Genomic DNA, 24156 nt, shown 5'->3' with positions numbered 1-24156 from the left:
ACCTAAATAAATGAGAAGACACCCCATGCTCATGGATAGGAAGAGTTAATGTTGTTGTGATGTCAATACTACCTAAGAGGTCTACAGATTCAATCTGTATCAAAATTCCAATGGCCTTTGTTGCAGAAATGGAAAAGCTGATCCTTAAATTCATATGGAATTGCAAGGGGCCTCAAATAGCCAAAACAATCTTGAAAAAGAAGAACAAAGGTGGAGGACTTACTTTCCAATTTTAAAACTTTACTACAATGCAACAGTATTCAAACAGTATGGCACTGGCATAAGGACAGACATGTAATAAATGGAACAGAATTGAGAGTTTAGAAATAAAGCCATAAATCTATAGCCAATTAATTTCTTACAAGTGTGCCAAGTCCACTCAGTGGAGAAAGAATAGGGTCTTCAATAGATAGTGCTTAGACATCTGGATGTCCAGAATGAAGTTGGATCCCTATTGCATACCAATACAAAAATTAACTCAAAATGATGACCTAAATGTAAGAGCTAAAACCATACAACTCTTCAAAAAAAAAAAAGGGTAAATATTCGTGACTTTAGATTCAGAAGTGGATTTTTAGATATGAAAGCAAAAGCACGAGCAACCAAAAAGAAAAAAACAAATCGGACTTCACAAAAATTTAAAGATTTGGTGCATCCAAGAGTATTACCAAGAAAGTTTAAAGAACCTACAGAATGGGAAGAAAATATTTGTAAATCTTCTCTCTGATCTGAGTTTAATGTACAGAATATAAAAGAACTCCTACAACTCAACAACAAAAAGACAATCCAGTTAAAAAGTAGACAACTTGAATGGACATTTCTCCAAAGAAGATAAACAAATGGTCACTAAGTACATGAAAAGATGTTCAACATCATTAGTTTGAAAATGCAAATCAAAACTACAATGAGATATCACTTCACATGTACCTGTATGACTATAGTAAAAAAAAGAACAAAAAATAACAAGTATTGAACAGGTGGAAAAATCAGAACCCTCACACATTGCTGGTAGGAATGTAAAATAGTGCTGCCAAAGGAAACCATCAACAAAACAAAAAGACAAACTACTGTATGGGAGAATATATTTGCAAATGATATACCTAATTTGCTAATATCCAAAATCTAGAAAGAACTCATATAACTCAACACCAGAAAAACCCCAAATAACCCAATTTTAAAAAGTGGGCAGAAGATCTGGATAGACATTTTCCCAAAGAAAACATACAGATGATCAATAAGCACATGAAACAATGCTCAACATCACTAATCATCAAGGCAATGTGAAGTAAAACCACAATGAAATACCACTTCACACCAGTCAAAATGGCTACTACCTAAAATATAAGAAATAATAAAGACTGGCAAGGATGTGGAGAAAAGGGAATCCTTGTGCACTGTTGGTGGAAATTTAAATTCATACAGCCATGGTGGAAAACCGTATGAAGGTTCCTCAAAACATTAAAAATAGAAATAAAATAAACCCAGCAATTCCACTTCTGGGAATTTACGTAAAAAAACCAAATCACTAACTTGAAAAGATATATACACACCTAGTTTATTGCAACATTATTTACAATAGCCAAGATATGGAAGCAACCCAAGTGACCATCAACAGATGAATAGATAAAAAAGATGTGGTACATAAGCACAATGGCATATTACTCAGCCATAAAAAAAGATGGCGATTTTGCCATTTGCAACAACATGGATGGACCCAGAGGGTAGCATTCTAAGTGAAATAGTCAGGTAGAGAAGGACATATACCATGTGATTTCACTTATATGTGGGATCTAAAAACACAAAACAAACCACAAAATGAAACACCCATAAATATTAGCAACAGATTGTTTGATACCATAGGGGAGGGGTGTGGGGGTATGAGTGGGTGAAACAGGTGAAAAGGTAAAGAGGTACAAACTTAATAAATTAGTCATGACATAGAGGATTAAAGATGGCAGAAAAGGAAGGCAAGACAGATACCTCCTCCCAAAAATACATAAAAGAGGAAAATACACCAAATACAACTAGACCTGAAAATAACCTGAAGACTACAGAACAGACCACCTATACCTAAGGAAGAGAGGACCACAGAGAAAAGGGTTAGGTGGCAAAGTAGAGCTTGAGCATGACCCAGGCCCTCCCCCAACCCTAGCCTATAAACGGGAGAAAAAGAAATGGAGTGGGAATGAGTAGGAGCCCAGAAGCACTGCACACCTGGTCCTGGAGATCTGTTCTGGGAGCATGAGCCCACATTACATTGGGTTCTGGTGATTAGCAGGGGTGGACACCAAGGACAAGTGGAACACTCTGGGAGGCGTAGACCCCAGCCAGTGTGGAGAGCAGGCATGCTCTGCCAGTCCTGAGGCCCAAAGCAGAGGTGGCAGATTGGAAGACTTGCCAGCAATGGGATGGGTACCAGAGGGGCAAGGGTTGGACAGAACTCTCTACTCAGCAGAAAAGGCACATGAGGGATACCTCCACAGTCCTTCCTCGGCCCAACAGATTGGGAACTCTCGGGAATCCCAGAAGCTCCATCCCCCTTGCTGGCAATGCACTCCCAAGATTCTTTCCTGAAAATGCTGATGGGAGCCAATCCACATGGCTCAGTGGCAGCAACAGACTTTGCTGCCTGGCAGGCAGAGGGAGACTCTCCCAGCTTCCTTGGCTCCGTTTCAGCCCAACTGGGGAGGTGCCTGCAGGACCCAGCCCCAAGAGCTTCTTCCTCTTTCTGGTGTCCAAACCCAATGCTGCTGGTCCAGTCAGGACAAAGCCGCATATTGGTCCACCCACCCCATTAACCCAGAATCCCTGCCAGTGCTTCAGGCCAAGAAGAAGGAGGCCCCACCCACAGCAAGCTCAGCAGATTCCCGAGCTGAACATGGAGACAGCAGTGGAGGCAAACTGCCAAACTGGACTGGACCACTGCAGACGCCAGATGGAAAGACGCCCCACCCAAAGTGTGCCCACAACTGGGGCCCCCGTGAAAGAGAACCAGGCAATAGACAGTAAAGAATCTTCAGCTTCTGGGCACACAGCATACCTCCTTCATAAAGCTATGATTCAAAAGGCCAGAAAGCATAGCAGAGACATCTAATACAAACAAAGAAACACATAAACCCTGACAAAAGGAGTAGGCAGTGGAATATGATTGAAACAAAACTACAAGACAGAACCCCATAAAGGGCTAAATGAAACAGAGATCACCAATCTTCTTGATGAAGATTTCAAAACAACAGTCATAAACATGCTCACAAATCTAAAGAAAAATATTCAGTATCTCAGGAAGGACATCAACAAAGAGATAGAAAACATGAAAAAGAGCCACTCAGAGCTAAAGAACATATTATCTGAAATGAAACATACACTGGAGGGATTTAACAGTAGATTAAAACATGTAGAGGAGATGGTAAATGAAAAGGAAATTAGAAAAGAGGAAAACAAAGAAGCTGAGAAACAGAGAAGGAAAAAGGATCTCTAGGAATGAAAGAATAAGACAGCTATGTGATCAATCCAAATGAAACAATATTTACAAAATAGGGGTACCAGAAGGAGAAGACAAAGGGATAGAAAATCTCTTTAAGGAAATAATTGTTGAAAACTTCCACAATATGGGGAAGAAAATAGAGATTCAGGCCTTGGAAGTTCAGAGAGCCCCTAAACAAATAGGAACACAAGCAAGACAACAGCAAGACATATAATATTTAAAATGGCAAAGATCAAGGTCAAGGAAACAGTGCTGAAAGCAGCCAGCCAAAGAAAAAAGATGACTCATAAAGGAAACCCCATCAGAATACCAGCAGACTTCTCAGCAGAAACTTTACAGGACAGAAGGGATGACATGATATATTTAATGTACCAAAACAGAAGGCCCTCCAAACAATAATCCTCTATCCAGCAAGATTATCATTTATATTTGAAGCAGGGATTAAACGATTTTCATATCAATGAAAGTTGAAGGAATTCACCACCACTAAGCCAGCCCTACAGCTGAAAAGGATATGTTAAAGGGACTGCTATAGACGGAAATGTTCCTAACACTAAATAGCTGTCACCAGTGAAAATAAACCCACAGTAAAGGTAGCAGACAAATTAATTACCAAGCATGTGTGAAATTAAATCAACCACTCACAAAATCAGTCAAGCGATACACAAATAGACCTAATACATAAAGAGTGGAGGAGAAAGAAGTGGTTAAAAAAAAAAAGTACCTCTAAATAGTGTTTGAAATAGAGTGATCAGAAATTTAAGATAGACTGTTAGATAGTAAGGAAGCTAGCCTTGAACCTCTGGTAACCACAAATCTAAAGCCTACAATAAATTAAAAAAAAAGGGGGGGGGGACGAGCCAAGATGGCGGCATGAGTAGGGCAGCAGAAATCTCCCAAAACCATATATATATTAGAAAATACAACAAATACAACTATTCCTAAAAGAGAGAACAGAAGACACAGTACAACAGCCAGGATACATCTACATCTGCGAGAACTCAGCACCTCACGAAGGGGGTAAGATACAAGCCGCGGCCCGGTGGGACCTGAGTGCCCCCATCCCCGCCCCAGCTCCCCGGAAAGAGGAGAGGAGTCAGAGCGGGGAGGGAGGGGGAGCCCAGGACTGCTAAATACCCAGCCCTAGTCATCCACACAGGGAGCACAGACACACAGTGCATGGTGTGCTGAATATTAGGAAAATGAAACAGTAAAACCTGCGAGTGGGTCCCCGCAGCCAGCGCCCCTGGGACAAAAGAAATGCGAGGGCCTTTTGAAAGTCTTAAAGGGACAGGGGCCTCACAGTTGGACGGAAGCATCCCGGCACACTCAGCTCAGCGGCTGGGAATCCCGGGGAACTCCGGGTGCCCTAAACCCCTGGGCGGCAGTGCAGCTCTGAGGCCCCTCATGGCAATAAACAGCCTCCTGTCTATTTCCCATCTGGCGCAGCTCCGCCATAGCAGGGGAGCAGCCTGAGAGCAGCCGTGCCCACAGCAACCACCAGAGTCGCCTCAGCAGCTGCCAGGGCCAGACTCAGAGGCCCCATTGGTGCACAGCTGCCCAGCACAAGCCGCTAGGGGTCGCCGTTCTTGCAGGAGAAGAAGGCAACCAACAAGCAAGATGGGACTTGGTTCTCCCAGCTGACACATGCACCAACTGCCCACGACTACCTTTATAACCATGAAAAGGCAGAAAAATTTGATCCAGACAAGAATAACCCAGACAACCCCTGAGAAGGAGCCTGGTGAGATAGATTTAACCAATCTTCCTGAAAAAGAATTCAAAATAAAGGTCATAACCATGCTGATGGAGATGTAGAGAAATATGCAAGAGCTAATGGATAAAGTTGGGAGGGAGAATACAGAAATAGATAATCTCTGGAAGGACTTAAGAGCAGACTGGAAGAGCTGCAAGAGGCCGTTAATGGGATAGAAATCAGAGAACAGGAACACAGAGAAGCTGACACAGAGAGAAATAAAAGGATCTCCAGGAATGAAAGATTATCAGGAGAACTGTGGGACCAATCCAAACGGAACAATATCTGCATTATAGGAGTACCAGAAGAAGAAGAGAGAGAAAGAGGGATAGGAAGTGTATTTGAAGAAATAATTGCTGAAAACTTCCCCAAACTGGGGGAGAAAATAGGCTCTCAGATCACAGGAGCCCACAGAACTCCCAACACATGGGACCCAAGGAGGACAACATCAAGACACATAATAATTAAAATGGCAAAGATCAAGGACAAGGATAGAGTTTTAAAGGCAGCCAGAGAGAGAAAAAAGGTCACCTACAAAGGAAAACCCATCAGGCTATCATTAGACTTCTCAACAGAAACCTTACAGGCCAGAAGAGAATGGCATGATATATTTAATGCAATGAAACAGAAGGGCCTTGAACCAAGAATACTGTATCCAGCCCGATTATCATTTAAATATGAAGGAGGGATTAAACAATTCCCAGACAAGCAAAAGTTAAGGGAATTTGCCTCCCACAAACCACCTCTACAGGGTATTTTAGAGGGACTGCTCTAGATGGGAGCACTCCTAATGCTAAAAAGATGTCACCAGAGAAAATAAAATCACAGCAAAGAAAGCAGACCAACCAAATACTAACTAAAGGCCAAAAATCAACTACTCACAAAAGCATTCAAAGGAAACAGAAAAGAGCACAGAATAAAACACCTAACATAAACAATGGAGGAGGAGGAATAAGAAGGGAGAGAAAAAATAATCATCAGACTGTGTTTATAATAGCTCAATAGACAAGATAAGTTAGAGAGTTAGATAGTAAAGAAGCTAACCTTGAACCTTTGTTAACCATGAATCTAAAGCCTCCAATGGCAATAGGTACATATCTTTCAATAATCACCCTAAATGTAAGCGGACTGAATGCACCAATCAAGAGACACAGAGTAATAGAATGGATAAAAAAGCAAGACCCATCTATATGCTGCTTAGAAGAGACTCACCTCAAACCCAAAGACATACACAGACTAAAAGCCAAGGGATGGAAAAACATATTTCATGCAAACAACAGGGAGAAAAATGCAGATGTTGCACTACTAGTATCAGAAAAAATAGACTTCAAAACAAAAAAAGTAACAAGAGATAAAGAAGGAAATTACATAATGATAAACGGGTCAGTCCAACAAGAGGATATAACCATTATAAATATATATGCAACCAACACAGAAGCACCAACATATGTGAAACAAATACTAACAGAATTAAAGGAGGAACTAGAATGCAGTGCATTTATTTTAAGACACTTCAACACACCACTCACTCCAAAGGACAGATCTACCAGACAGAAAATAAGTAAGGACACAGAGGCACTGAACAACATACTAGAACAGATGGACCTAATAGACATCTATAGAACTCTACATCCAAAAGCAACAGGATACACATTCTTCTCAAGTGCACATGGAACATTCTCCAGAATAGACCACATGCTAGGCCACAAAAAGAGCCTTAGTAAATTAAAAAAGACTGAAATTCTACAACCAACTTCATGGAACACAAAGGTGTTAAACTAGAAATAAATTGTACAAATAAAGCAAAAAGGCTCACAAACACATGGAGGCTTAACAACATGCTCCTAAATAATCAATGAATCAATGACCAAATTAAAATAGAGATCAAGCAATATATGGAAACAAATGACAACAACAACACAAAGCCCCAACTTCTGTGGGACGCAGCGAAAGCAGTCTTAAGAGGAAAGTATATAGCAATCCAGGCATATTTAAAGAAGGAAGAACAATCCCAAATGAAGAGTCTAAAGTCACAATTATTGAAATTGGACAAAGAAGAACAAATGAGGCCTAAAGACAGCAGAAGGAGGGACATAATAAAGATCAGAGAAGAAATAAATAAAATTGAGAAGAATAAAACAATAGAAAATAATCAATGAAACCAAGGGCTGGGTCTTTGAGAAAATAAACAAAATAGATAAGCCATTAGCCAGACTTACTAAGAGAAAAAGAGAATCAACACACATAAACAGAATCAGAAACGAGAAAGGAAAAATCACGACAGACCCCACAGAAATACAAAGAATTATTAGAGAATACTATGAAAACCTATATGCTAACAAGCTGGAAAACCTAGAAGAAATGGACAACTTCCTGGAAAAATACAACCTTCCAAGACTGACCAAAGAAGAAACAGAAAATCTAAACAGACCAATTACCAGCAAAGAAATTGAAGAGGTAATAATAAAACTACCCAAGGGCAAACTCCCTGGGCCAGACGGATTTACCTCGGAATTTTATCAGACATAGAGAGAAGACATAATACCCATTCTCCATAAAGTTTTCCAAAAAATAGAAGAGGAGGGAATACTCTCAAACTCATTCCATGAAGCCAGCATCACCCTAACACCAAAACCAGGCAAAGACCCCACCAAAAAAGAAAATCACAGACCAATATCCCTGATGAACATAGATGTAAAAATATTCAACAAAATATTAGCAAACCGAATTCAAAAATACATCAAGAGGATTATACACCATGACCAAGTGGGATTCATCTCAGGGATGGAAGAATGGTACAACATTCAAAAATCCATCAACATCATCCACCACATAAAGAAAAAGAAGGACAAAAACCACATGATCATCTCCATAGATGCTGAAAAAGCATTCAACAAAATTCAACATCCATTCATGATAAAAACTCTCAACAAAATGGGTTTGAAGGCAAGTACCTCAACATAATAAAGGCCATGTATGATAAACCCACAGCCAACACTATACTTAACAGCGAGAAGCTGAAAGCTTTTCCTCTAAGTCAGGAACAAGACAGGGATACCTACTCTCCCTACTGTCATTCAATATAGTAGTGGAGGTCCTAGCCCCAGCAATTAGACAAAACAAAGAAATACAAGGAAACCAGATTAGCAAAGAAGTCAAACTGTCACTATTTGCAGATGACATGATATTGTACATAAAAAACCCTAAAGACTCCACTGCAAAACTACTAGAACCAATATTGGAATTCAGCAAAGGTGCAGGATACAAAATTAATACACAGAAATCTGTGGTTTTCCTATACACTAACAATGAATTAACAGGAAAAGAAATCAGGAAAACAATCCATTCACAATTGCATCAAAAGGAATAAAATACCTAGGAAAAAACCTAAACAAGGAAGTGAAAGATCTATACCCTGAAAACTACAAGATACTCTTAAGAGAAATTAAAGAGGACACTAACAAATGCAAACTCATCCCATGCTCCTGGCTAGGAAGAATTAATATCATCAAAATGGTCATCTAGCCGAAAGCAATCTACAGATTCAATGCAATCCCTATCACATTACCAACAGCATTCTTCAACAAACTGGAACAAATAGTTCTAAAATTCATATGGAACCACTGAAGACCCCAAATAGCCAAAGCAATCCTGAGAAGGAAGAATAAAGTGGGGGGATCTCACTCCCCAACTTCAAGCTCTACTACAAAGCCACAGTAATCAAGACAATTTGGTACTGGCACAAGAACAGAGCCACAGACCAGTGGAACAGAACAGAGACTCCAAACATTAACCCAAACATATATAGTCAATTAATATTCGATAAAGGAGTCATGGACATACAATGGGGAAATGACAGTCTCTTCAACAGATGGTGCTGGCAAAACTGGACAGCTACATGTAAGAGAATGAAACTGGATCACTGTCTAACCCCATACACAAAAGTGAATTTGAAATGGATCAAAGACCTGAATGTAAGTCATGAAACCATAAAACTCTTAGAAAAAAACATAGGCAAAAATCTCTTGGACATAAACATGTGTGACTTCTTCATGAACATGTCTCCCTGGGCAAGGGAAACAAAAGCAAAACTGAACAAGTGGGACTATATCAAGCTGAAAAGCTTCTGTACAGCAAAGGACACTATCAATAGAACAAAAAGGCATCCTATCATATGGGAGAATATATTCATAAATGACAGATCTGATAAAGGGTTGACATCCAATACATATAAAGAGCTCATGCACCTCAATAGACAAAAAGCAAACAATCCAATTAAAAAATGGGCAGTGGAGCTGAACAGACACTTCTCCAAAGAAGAAATTCATAAGGCCAGACACATGAAAAGATGCTCCACATCACTAGTCATCAGAGAAATGCAAACTAAAACCACAATGAGATATCACTTCACACCAGTAAGGATTGGCACCATCCAAAAGACAAACAACAACAGATGTTGGTGAGGTTGTGGAGAAAGGGGAACCCTCCTACACTGCTGGTGGGAATGTAAATTAGTTCAACCATTGTGGAAAGCAATATGAAGGTCCCTCAAAAAACTCAAAATAGTAATACCATTTGACCAGGAATTCCACTTCTAGAAATTTACCCTAAGTGTACATCAGCCCAGTTTGAAAAAGACAGATGCACCCCTATATTTATTGCAGCACTATTGACAATAGCTAAGAAATGGAAGCAACCAAGTGTCCATCAGTAGATAAATGGATAAAGAAGATGTAGTACATATACACAATGGAATATTATTCAGCCATAAGAAGAAAACAAATCCTACCATTTGCAACAACATGGACGGAGCTAGAGGGTATTATGCTCAGTGAAATAAGCCAGGTGGAGAAAGACAAGTATCAGATGATTTCACTCTTATGTGAAGTATAAGAACAAAGAAAAAACTGAAAGAACAAACCAGCAGCAGAATCACAGAACCCAAGAATGGACTAACAGTTACCAAAGGGAAAGGGACTGGGGAGGATGGGTGGGAAAGGAGGGATAAGGGGGAGTTAAAAGAAACAGGCATTACAATTAGTATGCATAATGTGGGGGTGGGGGGCACAGGGAGGGCTGTGCAACACAGAGTAGACAAGTAGTGATTCTACAGCATCTTACTATGGTGATGGACGGTGACTGTAATGGGGTTTGTTGGGGGGACTTGGTGAAGGGGAGAGTCTGGTATACATAATGTTCCTAATGTAATGGTACATTAATGATACCATAATAAAAATAAACAAATAAATAGAATTAAATAAAAAAGAAAAATAAAGGACAGAATGGAAGTGAAGAAAGGAGAGGAACAGAGGGAGGAAGGAAGGGTAGGGAGGAAAATCTAATTACAATGCTAAAGAAATCCCTCTAATAATAAGAGAATAAGAGAGGAGATATAGAAACAAATGGTAATAAGTACATATCTATCAATAATCACCTTAAATGTAAATGAACTGAATGCACCAACCAAAAAACAGAGTGGCAGATTGGATAAAAAAACAAGACCCATCTATATGCTGCATACAAGACACTCACTTCAGACCAAAGACATATACAGACTAAAAGTGAAGGGATGTAAAAAGTTCAAACAAATAATAGGGAGAAAAAAGCAAACTAACAGTACTTATGTCAGACAAAATAGATTACAAAACAAAGAAAGTAATGAGACAAGGATATTGCATAATGATAAAGGGGTCAGTCCAACAAGAGGATATAATCATTATAAATCTCTATGCACCCAATATATGTAAATATGTACCAAAATATGTAAAACAAATAGTAACAGAATTAAAGGGGCAAAACTGACTGCAATACATTCATTTTAGGAGACTTTAACATATGACTCACATTAATATATCAACTAGACAGAAAATAAGTAAAGAAACACAGCACTGAACAATACATTCAATCAGATGGACTTAACAGATATCTACAGAACACTCTATCCAAAAGCAGCAGGATACACATTCTCAAATGTACATGGAACATTTTCCAGAACAGATCACATACTAGGCCACAAGAAGAGCCTCAATAAATTTAAAAAGATCAAAATTGTATCAAGCAGCTTCTCAGACCACAATAGTATGAAACTAGAAATAAACTACACAGAGAAAATAAAAAGACCTACAAACACATGGAGGCTAAACAACATCCTTCTAAATAATCAATGGATCAATAAACAATTTAAATAGAAATCAAGAATGCATGGAGACAAATGAAAATAAAAACACAACAGCCCCAAATCTTGGGAAACAGCATAAGGCAGGTCCAATAGGAAAGCACACACAATACAGGCTTAAGAAACAAGAATAATCCCAAATAAACAGTCTAAATTCACAATTAAGGAAACTAGGAAGAAAAGAACAAACAAAGCCCAAAGTCAATGGAAGGAGGAACATAATAAAGATCAGAACAGAAATAAGTAAAATAGAGAAGAATAAAAAAAAACAGAAAAAAAACCCAATGAAACCAGGAGCTGGTTCTTTGAGAAAATAAACAGAATAGATAAGCCCCTACCCAGACTTATCAAGAAAAAAGATAGTCTACACACATAAACAGAATCAGAAATGAGAATGGAAAAATCACTATGAACAACACAGAAATACAAAGAATTATTAGAGAATACCATGAAAAATTACATGCCAATAAGTTGGACAACCAAGAAGAAAAGGACAACTTTCTAGAAAAATACAACCTTCCAAGACTAACCCAGGAAGAAACAGAAAATCTAAACAGATAAATTACCAGCAATGAAATTGAACTGGTAATAAACCAACTACTAAAAACAAAACCTGGTCCAGATGGCTTCACAGCTGAATTTTATAAAGCAATTAAAGAAGGGATAATACCCATCCTTCTTAAAGTATTCCAAAAAGTAGAAGAGGGAATACTTCCAAACTCATTCCCTGAAGCCAGCATCACTCTAATACCAAAACCAGACAAAGACACCACACACAAAAAAAATTACAGACCAATATTCACAAATAACATATATGCAAAAATCCTCAACAAAATATTAGCAAACTGAATCCAAAAATACATCAAAAAGATCACCCATATGACCAAGTGGGATATATTCCAGGGATGCAAGGATGGTACAATATTTGTAAATCCATCAATATCATACATCACATTCACAAAAAGGATAAACACCACATGATCACCTCAAAAGATGCCGAAAAAGCATTTGACAAAATCAACAATCATTCATGATAAAAGTCTCAACAAAATGGAGATAGAGGGTATGTAATTCAGCATAGTAAAGGCCACATACAACAAACCCACAGGCAACATCATACCTAAAAGCAAGAAGCTGAAATTTTTTCCTCTAAGATCAGGAACAAGACAAGGATGTCCACCCTCACCACTTTTATGCAACATAGTACTATAAGAGGTCCTAGCCATCACAATCAGACAACACATAGATAAAAGGCATCCAAATTGGTTAAGGAGACGTAAATTGTCACTATTGGCAGATGACAGGATATTATACATAGAAAACCCTAAAGAGTCCTCCGAAAACTATTAGAACTAATAACCAAATTCAGCAAAGCTGCAGGATACAAAATTAATACACAGAAATCTTTCATATTCCTATATACTGACAATGAACTAGCAGAAAGAGAAATCAGGAAAACAACTCCATTTACAATTGTAGCAAAAGGAATAAAATACCTAGGAATAAACCTAACCAAGGAGGTGAAAGACATATACCCTGAAAACCACAAGACACTCATGAGAGAAATTAAAGAAGACACCAATAAATGGAAATACATACTCTGCTCATGGACAGGAAGAATTAATATTGTCAAATGGCCATCCTGCCTAAAGCAATCTACAGATTCAGTGCAATCCCTATCAAAACAACAAAAGCATTTTTCAACAAACTAGAACAAATAGTTCTAAAATTTATATTGAGCCACAAAAGACCCCAAATAACCAAAGCAATCCTGAGAAAGAACAAAGTGGGAGTATTATGCTGCCCACTGCAAGCTCTACTACAAAGCCACAGTAATCAAAACAATTTGGTACTGGCACAAGAACAGACCCATAGATCAATGGAACAGAATAGAGAGCCCAGATATAAACCCACACATATAGGCCAATTAATACATCATAAAGGAGCCATGGATATACAATGGGGTGGGAAAACTGGACAACTACATGTAAGAGAATGGAACTCTATTATTGTCTAACTCCATACACAAAAGTAAACTTGAAATGGATCAAAGACATGAATGTAAGTCATGAAACCATAAAACTCCTAGAACATAGGCAAAACTCTCTTGAATATGAGCAAAATAAAAAATGAACAAATGGGATTACATCAAACTAAAAAGCTTCCATACAGCAAAGAACACCATCAGCAGAACAAAGAGGCATGCTGCACCATGGTAGAATAGATTTGTAAATGACTTATCTGATAAGGGGCTAACATCCAAAATATATAAAGAACTCATATGCCCCAACACCCCAAAAACAAATAACCCTATCAAAGAATGGGCAGAGGACCTGAACAGACACTTCTCCAAAGAAGAAATACAAATGGCCAACAGGCACATGAAAAGAATGCTCCAGACAGCTAAGCATCAGGGAAGTGCAAATTAAAACCACAATGAGATATCACCTCACACCAGTTAGAATAGCCACTATTCAAAAGACAAGAAATAACAAATACTTGTGAAAATGCAGAGAATAAGGAACCCTCCTACACTGTTGGTAGGACTTCAAATTGGTGCAACCATTGTGGAAAGCAATATAGAGGTTCCTCAAAAAACTCTTTAAAAAAGGAAATATCATTTGACCCAGTAATTCCACTCCTAGGAATTTACCTGAAGAAAACAAAATCCTTGATTTATAAAGAAGTGGTACATATATGCAATAGGATATTGTTCAACATAAAAAGAAAAAAATCCTGCTATTTGCACCAACATGGATGGATCTAGAGGGTATTGTGCTCAGTGGAACAAGCCAGGCAAAGAAAGACAAAAACTGTATGATTTCACTCATTTGTGAAATATAAAAACAAAGCAAAACAGCAGGGATGAAACAGCATTAGATTCACAGACACTGAGAAGTGACTAGTGGTTACTAAGGGGAAGAGTTGGGGTGGGTGCTGGGGAAGTGGAGGGGGAAAGGATAAAAGGGCAGAATAATTGCAATCACAATGTAAGCTGATCATGGGCACTGTTGAACCACTGTGACATACATTTGAAACCAATGTTAAGATTGTATATTAATGATACTTTAATAAAAATAAAAATTGGCCATAGGAATGGAAGTACAACATAGCAAATATAACCTATAAATATTAATATCTTGGTATGGTATCAGGGAACTATACTCACTGTGCCACGCATCTAGTAATGTATATAATTATCTAGTCTCTATGTTATACATCTGAAATCAATATTATATTGTATATCAATTATATTCCAATAATTAATTTAATTTAATGGTGCTTCTGCTATTAAAAACAGTTGGTAGTTTCTCAAAAAGCTAAACACAGAATTATCATATAACCCAGTAACTCCACACCTATGTATTTAATTCCAAGGGAACTGAAAGCAGGAGTTTGAACTGTTACTTGTATGCCAATGTTTATCACAGCATTATTCACAATAGCCAAAATGTGGAAACAACCCAAGTATTTATCAACAGATGAATGGATGAACAAAAAGTGGTATAACATATACAATGGAATATTATTTGGCCATAAAAAGGAAATTAAGTTCTGATACATGTTACAACATGGGTGAGTGAACCTTGAAAATAATATGCTAAGTGAAATAAGCCAGACGCAGTACAAATATTGTATGATTCCACTTTATACAATAACTAGAATAGGTAAATTCATAGAGACAGACATAGGTTAGAGGTTACCAGGGACTGAGGAGAAAAGGGAAATGGTAAGTTACTACTTAATGGTTATAGAGTATTTGTTTCAGGTGATGAAAAATTTTGGAAATAGTGATGGTAGCATAATTAATTCACATTAATTGTGAAAGCGATTAATGCCACTGAATTGTATACTTAATACCATTCAAATGGTAAATTTCATGTTTATATATTTAGCACGACTGTTCCTATTGTAAGAGGGGCCAGCTGGGAGACCATGGTGGCATGCCCATGTCAGGGGCAGGAGGAAGCATCCTCATCTCCCTCAGGAAAGCTCACACTGGTCAGCAGGCCTGCTGCTAAGAATAAAATGGGACAGCAACTAGGAACAAGGAGCTGCTTCAGAATGATAGGTGCACCTTCATATTTGTGAACAATATATTCACAAAAGCTGCAGAGTCAAAAGTATAATTTCACTCCCCAGGGAGGTTTTGCTAAAACCTTTCTGGTTTGTTTCCACATGGACTTTTGAAATAATGGCTGCCTTGTAGGTAGGCCTCATCTCTTCCTTAGACTGTGTGGGGCCCTAGCTTCCTCACTCCAGGAGGATGATGTAACATATCAAAACCCATTGAACTGTATGCTTTACATGGGTAAATTGTAAAGAATATGAAGTATAGCTCAATAAAGCTGTTTTAAAAAGAAGAATCAGTAATTTGGCTGAAATGCTCTTTAAGTTCTCTTCCATCATTAAATTCTATGGATTTCTTGTAAAGTCTGAAAATAGATTTATATTCCAAAATTTAAAGTCAAATAAATCTCTAATTATGTTTCAAGTCTTGGGTTCCACTTAACTTTTCAATAGATCAGAACCTGGTACATAGTGATAGGTAAGTGTTTTGTATAGTTATTATGAATAATATCACCATCCTCTTCTTCAAAAAAAGCCCTGTGAAGCAAGTATGAGTAAGGCCATTTTAGATATAAATAAACAGACTCAAGAAAGGGTAAGTGATTTTCTCAATACCTGATCCAGCCAGGAACTGACAGAGCTGGGATTTGAACCCATGCTCGCCTACTACACCTAGGTCCTCCCCAGTCCATTCCATTCTATGAAACTGTTGAGCATACAGGGCTGATCACTCACTCTTCTGCTATGAATGAAATAGTAGCATTTTACCTTTTACTTTTTTCCATGCTGCAACATAGACAATGTATGTCAAAGTACTTTGAAAACAGGAAATCCTATTCAAATGTTAATTACTTTTTAGAAAGTTGGCTTTATATATTTGTTTTTGACAACCTCAACTAAAGTTAAGGTCCTGGGTAGAGGCATTGTTATCACTACTTTTTTTGTGAAGTCAAAGCTTTAAGGCAGTACTCAGAATTCAATAAATAGATTTTACTATGTAGATGTACAGAGCTTTAAAGTAAATGAAAATAGCAGCCAAGGACAGCCAAGGTTAGATCCTCACAAGCCAACTGAATCAAGACCTATGCTTTATTAGCTCTGCACCATTTAACATTTCATATTATGCCTAGCAGGAAAGGATGACAATGGTACTTTGATTTTTTCTTGATCCCGCTGAATATCTGAATCCAGTTGCTTCCTTTTCTCATTTTCTTCTCTAAGTCTTTTTTGCAGCTGTCCCTTTTGATGTTTCATATGATCTACATTCTGCTCTAGTTCATTAGCACGTTTCTCATTTTGGATAGACAGTGATGCCAACTTCTCACTGTTTTGTCGCTTCTTCTGTAAGACCTGAGAGCATAGGGAATATTTCAAAACAAAAAACAGCACCTCTCACAAACCTCAAGTAAACTTTAAACTTTTCATTCAGTGGCAAGGGTAGTCATTTTGTCTGTAATTTATTTTTGATAGGTTCACAATTATTTTCTACATTTCTAGTTTCACAATTAGGCAGCCATAATAATTTTCACCAGATACAAAGAATTACAAGACTTCCTGAAGCTGATAACCAAACTGAACAAAACTGATGTCTCTGCTTCATTGTTTTAATTGAAAATATTGTATGTACATGATAAAAATTAAAACAATACAAAACTGAACTTATATTTAAAAAGACTCTCAGACCCCTAATCTACCGGTCCTGCTTCCCAATGCAAAATTATTTATATCTTAAATTTTCTTCCAGAAATAATTTATATGCATGTAAATAACCTTATATATATTCTAGATAGACTATTCCCCACCTCCTTTTTCTATTTAACTTATCTTAGAGGTCTTTTCACTTAGATATTTTTCTTCCTATGTGACTGCACGGTATTCCCTGTGCTTGTCTATTACATCCAGCTGTAGCCTAATCCCTCAGGAGGAACAGAACTGATACCATTTTCCCTAAAAGTGACCAACCTTTATAAATTATTGTTTTATTTATCTTAAATAAAGTTTCTCCTTATCTAGGTAAAATTATCTATAGATAGCATTAAAATTTATGAACATTTTCAGAGTTTACACTACTAATATACCATACCAGAATGTTCCAATTTAATCCTGATCAAACATATCTGAGACTTTTATTATATGCTTTAGCTTTGCACTAAGTACCTCTTAGGTGACATAAAAAAGTTAAGGTGAGGTCATTTGTAAATTATGCAGCTACAGTTAATATCCTTTATCTTGTCAATAAATTGTTGACATACACATATTTCGTTTTAACTAAACTAAGTATTCGCAGAGGCACTATGGCTTAAAGTACTGCTACAAGTGTGGTCTGTGGCCCAGTACCAGCCACAGACTGTTGTCAGCATACACCAAGCACACTATTAGATTCAGCTGACATTGTTTTCATGCAAGACATTTTGCTGAAGGAATCTGTGCTCCCATTTACCTCTGTCCTGTCACAGAGCACTCACAATCTGTAGATGGTACTTTGAGTACCACTAGCTTGGAGGCCAGAGGACTCCGCAGTTTCCCGTCTCTGGATTTGGACACTGGCATTGCCACTTACTTTTGACAGTTATTGCAATACTAGAGCAAAAATGATTAGCATTTTAATGTCTTTTCCACATAATATTGAAAATGTCACTATAAGTACTTATGATCTTATTTAAAAGTGAGATAGGTTGTCATTGTCTGCTAGCCTTACTCCAGATGCTCAAAAGTGCACCTCTGTTAACATTAAAATATTAATGCACCATTTAACTCTCAATAATATCTAAAGACATAATACATATTTTAGATTTTTAAAATTAAAAACTTAAAGACTGCAATAACTTCATTGTACTGATTAAAAATAGTATATCAATATTTAAAAATGGTATAAGTTAGGAGTACTCAAAACCATGAGTATCCTCACATGTGACTCACTGTGTGACTCTGAATGAATTATTTTACCTTTCTAAACCTTAGCATCCTCATTTTAAATAGGGTAAAAATACTCACTTTAAGGATTAAATAGTGACTAAATAATACATATAACACATCTGGTATGTGTATGCCACTTTGGAGATACTTAACAACTGGTGACTACTGTCCTCCTCCTCATCACCCCCATCATCCTCACCATGCTGATCACCCCAAGCCCCACCAGTTGTGCATGGATATGTCAAAGGCACAGAAATTTCTAAAACTACATGGGAATCTTGTTTCAGTCCCCTGTTATACGAGGTGCTTCTTTTGAGCTTAATTAACTTCTGTGTCTTCTTTCTTTTCCTTATCAGTGCCCTCAGCAAAAAGGGATATGCAGCATAAAATATGGAAAACAAAAAGAACGTGATAATCCTCAATATTAATAATCTTTCATTTAATCTTTTAATCTCAACCATTTTAGTTGTGTGTGATTTAGAACATAAAAATAATCTTTCTTAAATCCACAAACAAGGCTTAAATTATAGACAGAAGTAAGTATAATAATGTAGATATTAATAGAAAAACTATTTCTATTAATGTAATTCATAGAAAAACAATAATTTTGATTATTACTTTGAATATTGAATATAAGAATTACAATCAGAACCAAAACTAGGATATAGAACTATGAAATTATAAATAAAATTTCATAATAAACACACAGGAAATAACTTTACTAATGTTTTGTTAAAATAAGTACTTTGTTAGAGATGACAACCTTAATTTAAAGGGTCAAGAAGTGAAAAAGAATTGATCCCAAGGTACTCTGAGGTGAAGTGCTAAGTGAAAATATGTATTCTGAAGGAAAGTAGAAGGTATGACATACACTACTGCCGTGTCCTCCTTTGAGCAGTCCAAACACTGAAGCTGTGTCATTTTACCTTGGCGTTGACTTGAGAGGCTATGTACGTAAGAAAACTTAGTTGGAGATGTCCAGATGTTTGAGGTGGCATTAAAAGCCCTAGGAGGGGAAACTTTTTTGGTTTGTTCACCTCTGCATCCCCACCTAGAATAGCGACGGGCACAGAGGAGGTGTGCAGTGAACACTTATCTTGTGGAAAGAAAATAACTGTGGCACAGTTTCAAAATAAATAAATAATGCCCTGAATAGGTTAACTACAATTCCACTCTACCTACCATGGAAACAATATGAAAGTAACAGATCAGTTATGCTTTCAGAAAACTGTCTGAAATAGTTATCAGTTGTTGAGTGTCTACAAAGTGCCATATACACACCAGATGTTTTATATGTATTATTTAATCGTTAATCTTTTTTCCTTCAGAAAAGGACACTTTCTGTGGCTACCTTTATTTCTTACCACATGGTTTTTCATAAGAAGATTACAGTAATATACTTCTTGAATTAAGAAATATACTACGCAGATTGAAAGTATGTAAACCTCCCAGCACGCAGAAAAAGAAAAAGAAAAGTTGCCATCCAGTTTTTCTTGCTGGTAAAAACTGAATCCGACTTCTTTCCTAACTAGGTATAAGAATCCTAAAGTGGGAAGCCGTAAGTGAATTTCCTCATCTACATTTTTAAATACCTGGACTCTTAGCTTTGCAGCATCCATCTTTTTGCGGAACTCCTTCTGTAGTTTTGCCTTCAACGCAACATCAGAAAGATGTTTGCTTTCCAGTTCCTGTAGCTGCTTTTCTGTTTCAGTTAACTCCACTTGTGCCTGTTTCACTTCCTGCTCAAGTTTCATTACTTTCAGAGCATACTGCTTGCTTACAGACTTGGCATCATTACCTTCAAAATAATAGCAATAATTATTATTATAAATTATGTTAAAAAAAAACCAAGTAAAACATTAAGAACGTAAAAATGCTCCACTCTTAAAACTCCAGCTGGGCAGTGTAACTATTTAAGGCATAGCATAAAAAGCTCAGCTGTCACCATTCATCCACATCAAACACAACTTGCCACCTGGCCTCTTAATAATTACTTCATCGATGACTGTTCCCATTTGGTGCCATTCTTCTCACAGGTTCAAAAATTAATTTTTTTTTTTTTTTAGTGTCTCACTTTTTATCTTCTGAATTTGCACCTCACTTTGCTGGCATCAAACTCCAGTTAAGGATATTTGGGGAAAAAAATCAATGAGAATGTTTGGTATCTTGATCTGGGTGATGGTTATGTGACTGTACACACACATCAAGATTTGTCCAGCTGTACTTGAAGATTTGTGAATTTTATAACATGTACCTCAGTAAAAAAAGGATTTCTGAGGATATTATGTAAACTATTCAACATATCAAAAGGAGGAAAGTAATGCACGCCTTTCTTTTCTTTTGTTTTAAATTGTAAAATAATCCCAGATGCCATATCATCTCCCTACACATCTCAATAAACATCTTTACAAAATATAGACAGAACCAAAAAGTCATTATCATGCTTAACAATATTAATACCTGTCTGTCCCTATTCAGACTTGTCAATTTGCCTCAAAATGTCTTTAATTGGTTTTTTTAAATCACCATAAAACAAGGTCCACAATATATCAGATTGTGTGTCTCTCAAGAACCTTTTGATCTAGAGCTGGCCCCCCTCTTCTTTCATTCCTCTAAACTTAGTAAAGATGAATTCTTTTTAAATGCTTTTCTTATTAATATTTAGAACAGAAAGAAAAATAGAATATAGATATTTCTACATCTCTTTTCATTCAAAGCCCAGCTACTGACTTGAAAAACTTTATTTTGATTTGTTCTTAATAGCCAACTGTCCCTGAACTAGCAAATTTGTGGCAGCACGAAATGTGTCCAGAGCTCATGGGATGATAACTAAAAGGAGTTATTGAACTAAATGCACTGTGAATTGTCTTCTGGCTCTACAACTCTATGTTTATTTGACTTTCTTTACAATACATGTGACTACTATATTATAATGAATCTGAGCTCCCATAAATTGCTCAACAAACCAGTATTTTATGAACTACTATGGAAAAAAATGCATGCCAATTATATCACTTATGTGATAAAATGCTAAGATGCCACTGACTGTAAGATAATTATGATTTCAGAGATATTAAAATGTAAAAAAAATGTGTATTAGAATTGATGAAATACAGTATAGTTGCCACTGCTGTTATTGCTGGCTATTTGGGAGAAGTCTTCAGAGAAGGGGCTTTGGAAAGGAAGCACACATGGGCCGTTTTATTAGTCACCACCTCTAAGGAAAGTTCCAAACTTCCATGGGTTCTAATGAGTAAGAAGAGGACCTTCTCTGTGTAAGTTCAGGTATCCTCTAGTTTAAGGCAACCAGGATGAATATACCAGACTACAAACGCATAGTTTTTTAGTGAGATATTCCATGGGGAATAACCTATATGAAAGAAACTCATTTATTCCAGAGGGGTAAATATCCTCAACTTCCACAAGCAATACCCTGAAATTGCAAGGATGCAGAAGCTACTTAAACCACTAAACCAGTTCCTAGATACTCCTCAGAAAAGTTTTACTACATTGGCCCTGCCTGTGAGGAGGAGCATGGTCAAATGCAAACATCTGGGATAGTCGGAGCTGGGATGGTGCATAGCACACAGGTCACTAGGAATGAGGAAGGAAAATGCTTTGAGATAGCGGCTTGGGAGAGGACACCAGGAAGGAAGGACTGACAGCCAGAAAGCAAGCTTGTGTGAAAGAGGGAAGTGGGGAGGCTGGTTTCCCCTTGCTGGCAGAGCTGGGGCCACCATAATTCCTGCTGTTTGAGTGTGACTGTAGCCTGGGCTTGAAGAAAAGGGAGATAATATTTTTTTCAATTCCAGAGAATTGTTTTTCATTGGTGTTGGGCAAAAGAAATGCTAGTGTCTCTTATTCCTTCAATTCTTTTCTGAATTTCAAAGTAGTCAAGGCTCATACTTTGAGTATACTGGAGGGGAAAATCAAAAAGACTGAGACATACTTTTTAAGGCAAGCCTAATAGGGCTGACAGGGAGAAGAGAATGTGGTTCAACTGCCCAACCTAGCAGAACTTGACACTAAGAAAAAGAGCTAAAAGCTTAGCTCACTAAGAGAATGGCTCTCAAGGACAAATCCTTACATCTTTAGAAAAATAAAAATTACCTACATTCAAAATATATAGTTTATAATTCATGTTTATAGTGAGCTATAAGAGAATGAAAAGTAATTAATTCAAAATAATTAAAATGAGTTAGAAAAATATCTCATATTCCCCAGATGCCTAGTATTAATGTTTCTTAAAAAAAGTGGCAAAAAGCATTACATGCCAGAGAATTTCAGCATAACACAGAGTTACACTGGTTAGAACAATTCATAGATAAAATCCCAAAGCTCTTTTGATAACTAACCCTCGCAGATTGGCTCTAAAACACAAAATCTTGTACCGAATTCCAAGCTCCAGTGGATAGTCCTGAGTACCAAAAAGTAACATCAGAAGCTATTTTAGAAGCATTTCCTTCTCACACAAGCTGGTTCCTGGGATACTGTTACCTGTTTTTATTAACTCTTTAATCAGATCTTCCTTCATCTTGATGTTAATTGTAAGTTCTCTTATTTTTTGGTTAGCTTCAGTAAGTATGAGTTCCAAATTCCTTGATTTTTGCAAGTTCAATTCTTGACTCTCCTGGAGACATTCTATCTTTATATCTTTAAAATAAAATCAAACTGAGAAATAAATTTGCTCATAAAATATTCAACAGAAGTGAGTTAAAAAAGAAAAACAGACATAGAAGCAGCCTAGAAGCAGCAGAGAAAGAGACAAATAGTAAAAGAAAGAAAGGAAAAAAAATACATGGCAGCTGGGACTTCAGCTTCCTGGCTTACGGTGAGTTTTCCTTTCCTTATATAGATGCTTTAGTCATAGCCCCTAGATTCTGATAACATTTTTTTATCACCCTTACTCTGCAATTTTAGTTTTTCTTAACCTTGACTTATTTTGAAAAGGTGTAAAATCTCCAGGTGGGTAAAGGGTTGAATTCTTTTCCTATTAACTTCCAGTTTTATTGTGATCAGGGAATGTAGACTATACCAAGCTACTCAAAGTGTGGTTGAGCACTGTTACTATCTTGCACTAGAATACAAATCAACTATGTCAGTGTTTTAAGTTTAGCTGACATTTCTTTCCCATAGAAAGACTTCCTAAATGAAGAAGCTAGTGAACTGATTTACATTCTGGCATAAGTTTCTTACCTGGCTGTAGACCAGTAACAAAACAGTTCAAGGATGGCTACTTGAGTAGCAGTTATCTATACTACTTACACATTTAAAGTTTTATTTCAGTTTTATTCATAACATATAGTTAATTTTTGATAATGTTATATGCATAGGCTCTTAAAAAGATAGTGTAGAACTTATTTATCATGTTATTTATATTGTTTATACTCTTTTTTGAGTAAGTAACCCTCGCAGGGTTAGTTTTGACAACTCACAGTCCAAGAGAAATGAGTTAAAATCTCCTACTATAATTTTTGCAATAAAAACTTTTTTGATGCTGTAATTTGGTTCATAAAATTTTTCATCAATTGTGTACTAGGACATTATAAACTCTCAGTAGACTAATTTGGCTGTAATGCCAAATACATCACTACTGGTAGGTAGTGAGGCTGTAAAGTAGATGCCTAGTAAATTTCATAAGATGTATTTTAAAATAATCAAGAGTAAAATGAAGAGTATAAACAACTCAAGTTTCAATAAAGAATCCCCATTCTGAGAGATTTAACCTATAACTCTAGCCAGAATCAATTGGTG

At 36.9% G+C, this 24156-nt stretch overlaps 1 protein-coding gene across 10 annotated transcripts in view; it reads right to left on the bottom strand.

Annotated features, from left to right (window-relative positions):
• The window catches only part of KIF27 (kinesin family member 27), a 147889-nt gene that overhangs the window by 71159 nt on the left and 52574 nt on the right, over window positions 1-24156 (bottom strand). For 8 of the 10 annotated variants that reach the window (XM_057498536.1, XM_057498539.1, XM_057498538.1 and 5 more), the window contains 3 exons: window positions 22900-23055; window positions 19995-20200; window positions 16639-16836 (listed from right to left, as the gene is read on the bottom strand). In XM_057498536.1, the coding sequence (XP_057354519.1) occupies window positions 16639-16836; window positions 19995-20200; window positions 22900-23055 (560 nt within the window). The remainder of the gene's footprint in view (window positions 1-16638; window positions 16837-19994; window positions 20201-22899; window positions 23056-24156) is intronic. The other 2 variants (XM_057498537.1, XM_057498540.1) reach the window with 1 other exon arrangement.

This window comes from Manis pentadactyla, chromosome 3 (assembly GCF_030020395.1).
Source record: "Manis pentadactyla isolate mManPen7 chromosome 3, mManPen7.hap1, whole genome shotgun sequence".
NCBI lineage: Eukaryota > Metazoa > Chordata > Mammalia > Pholidota > Manidae > Manis > Manis pentadactyla.
This window is presented reverse-complemented; position numbering and strand designations above follow the sequence as displayed.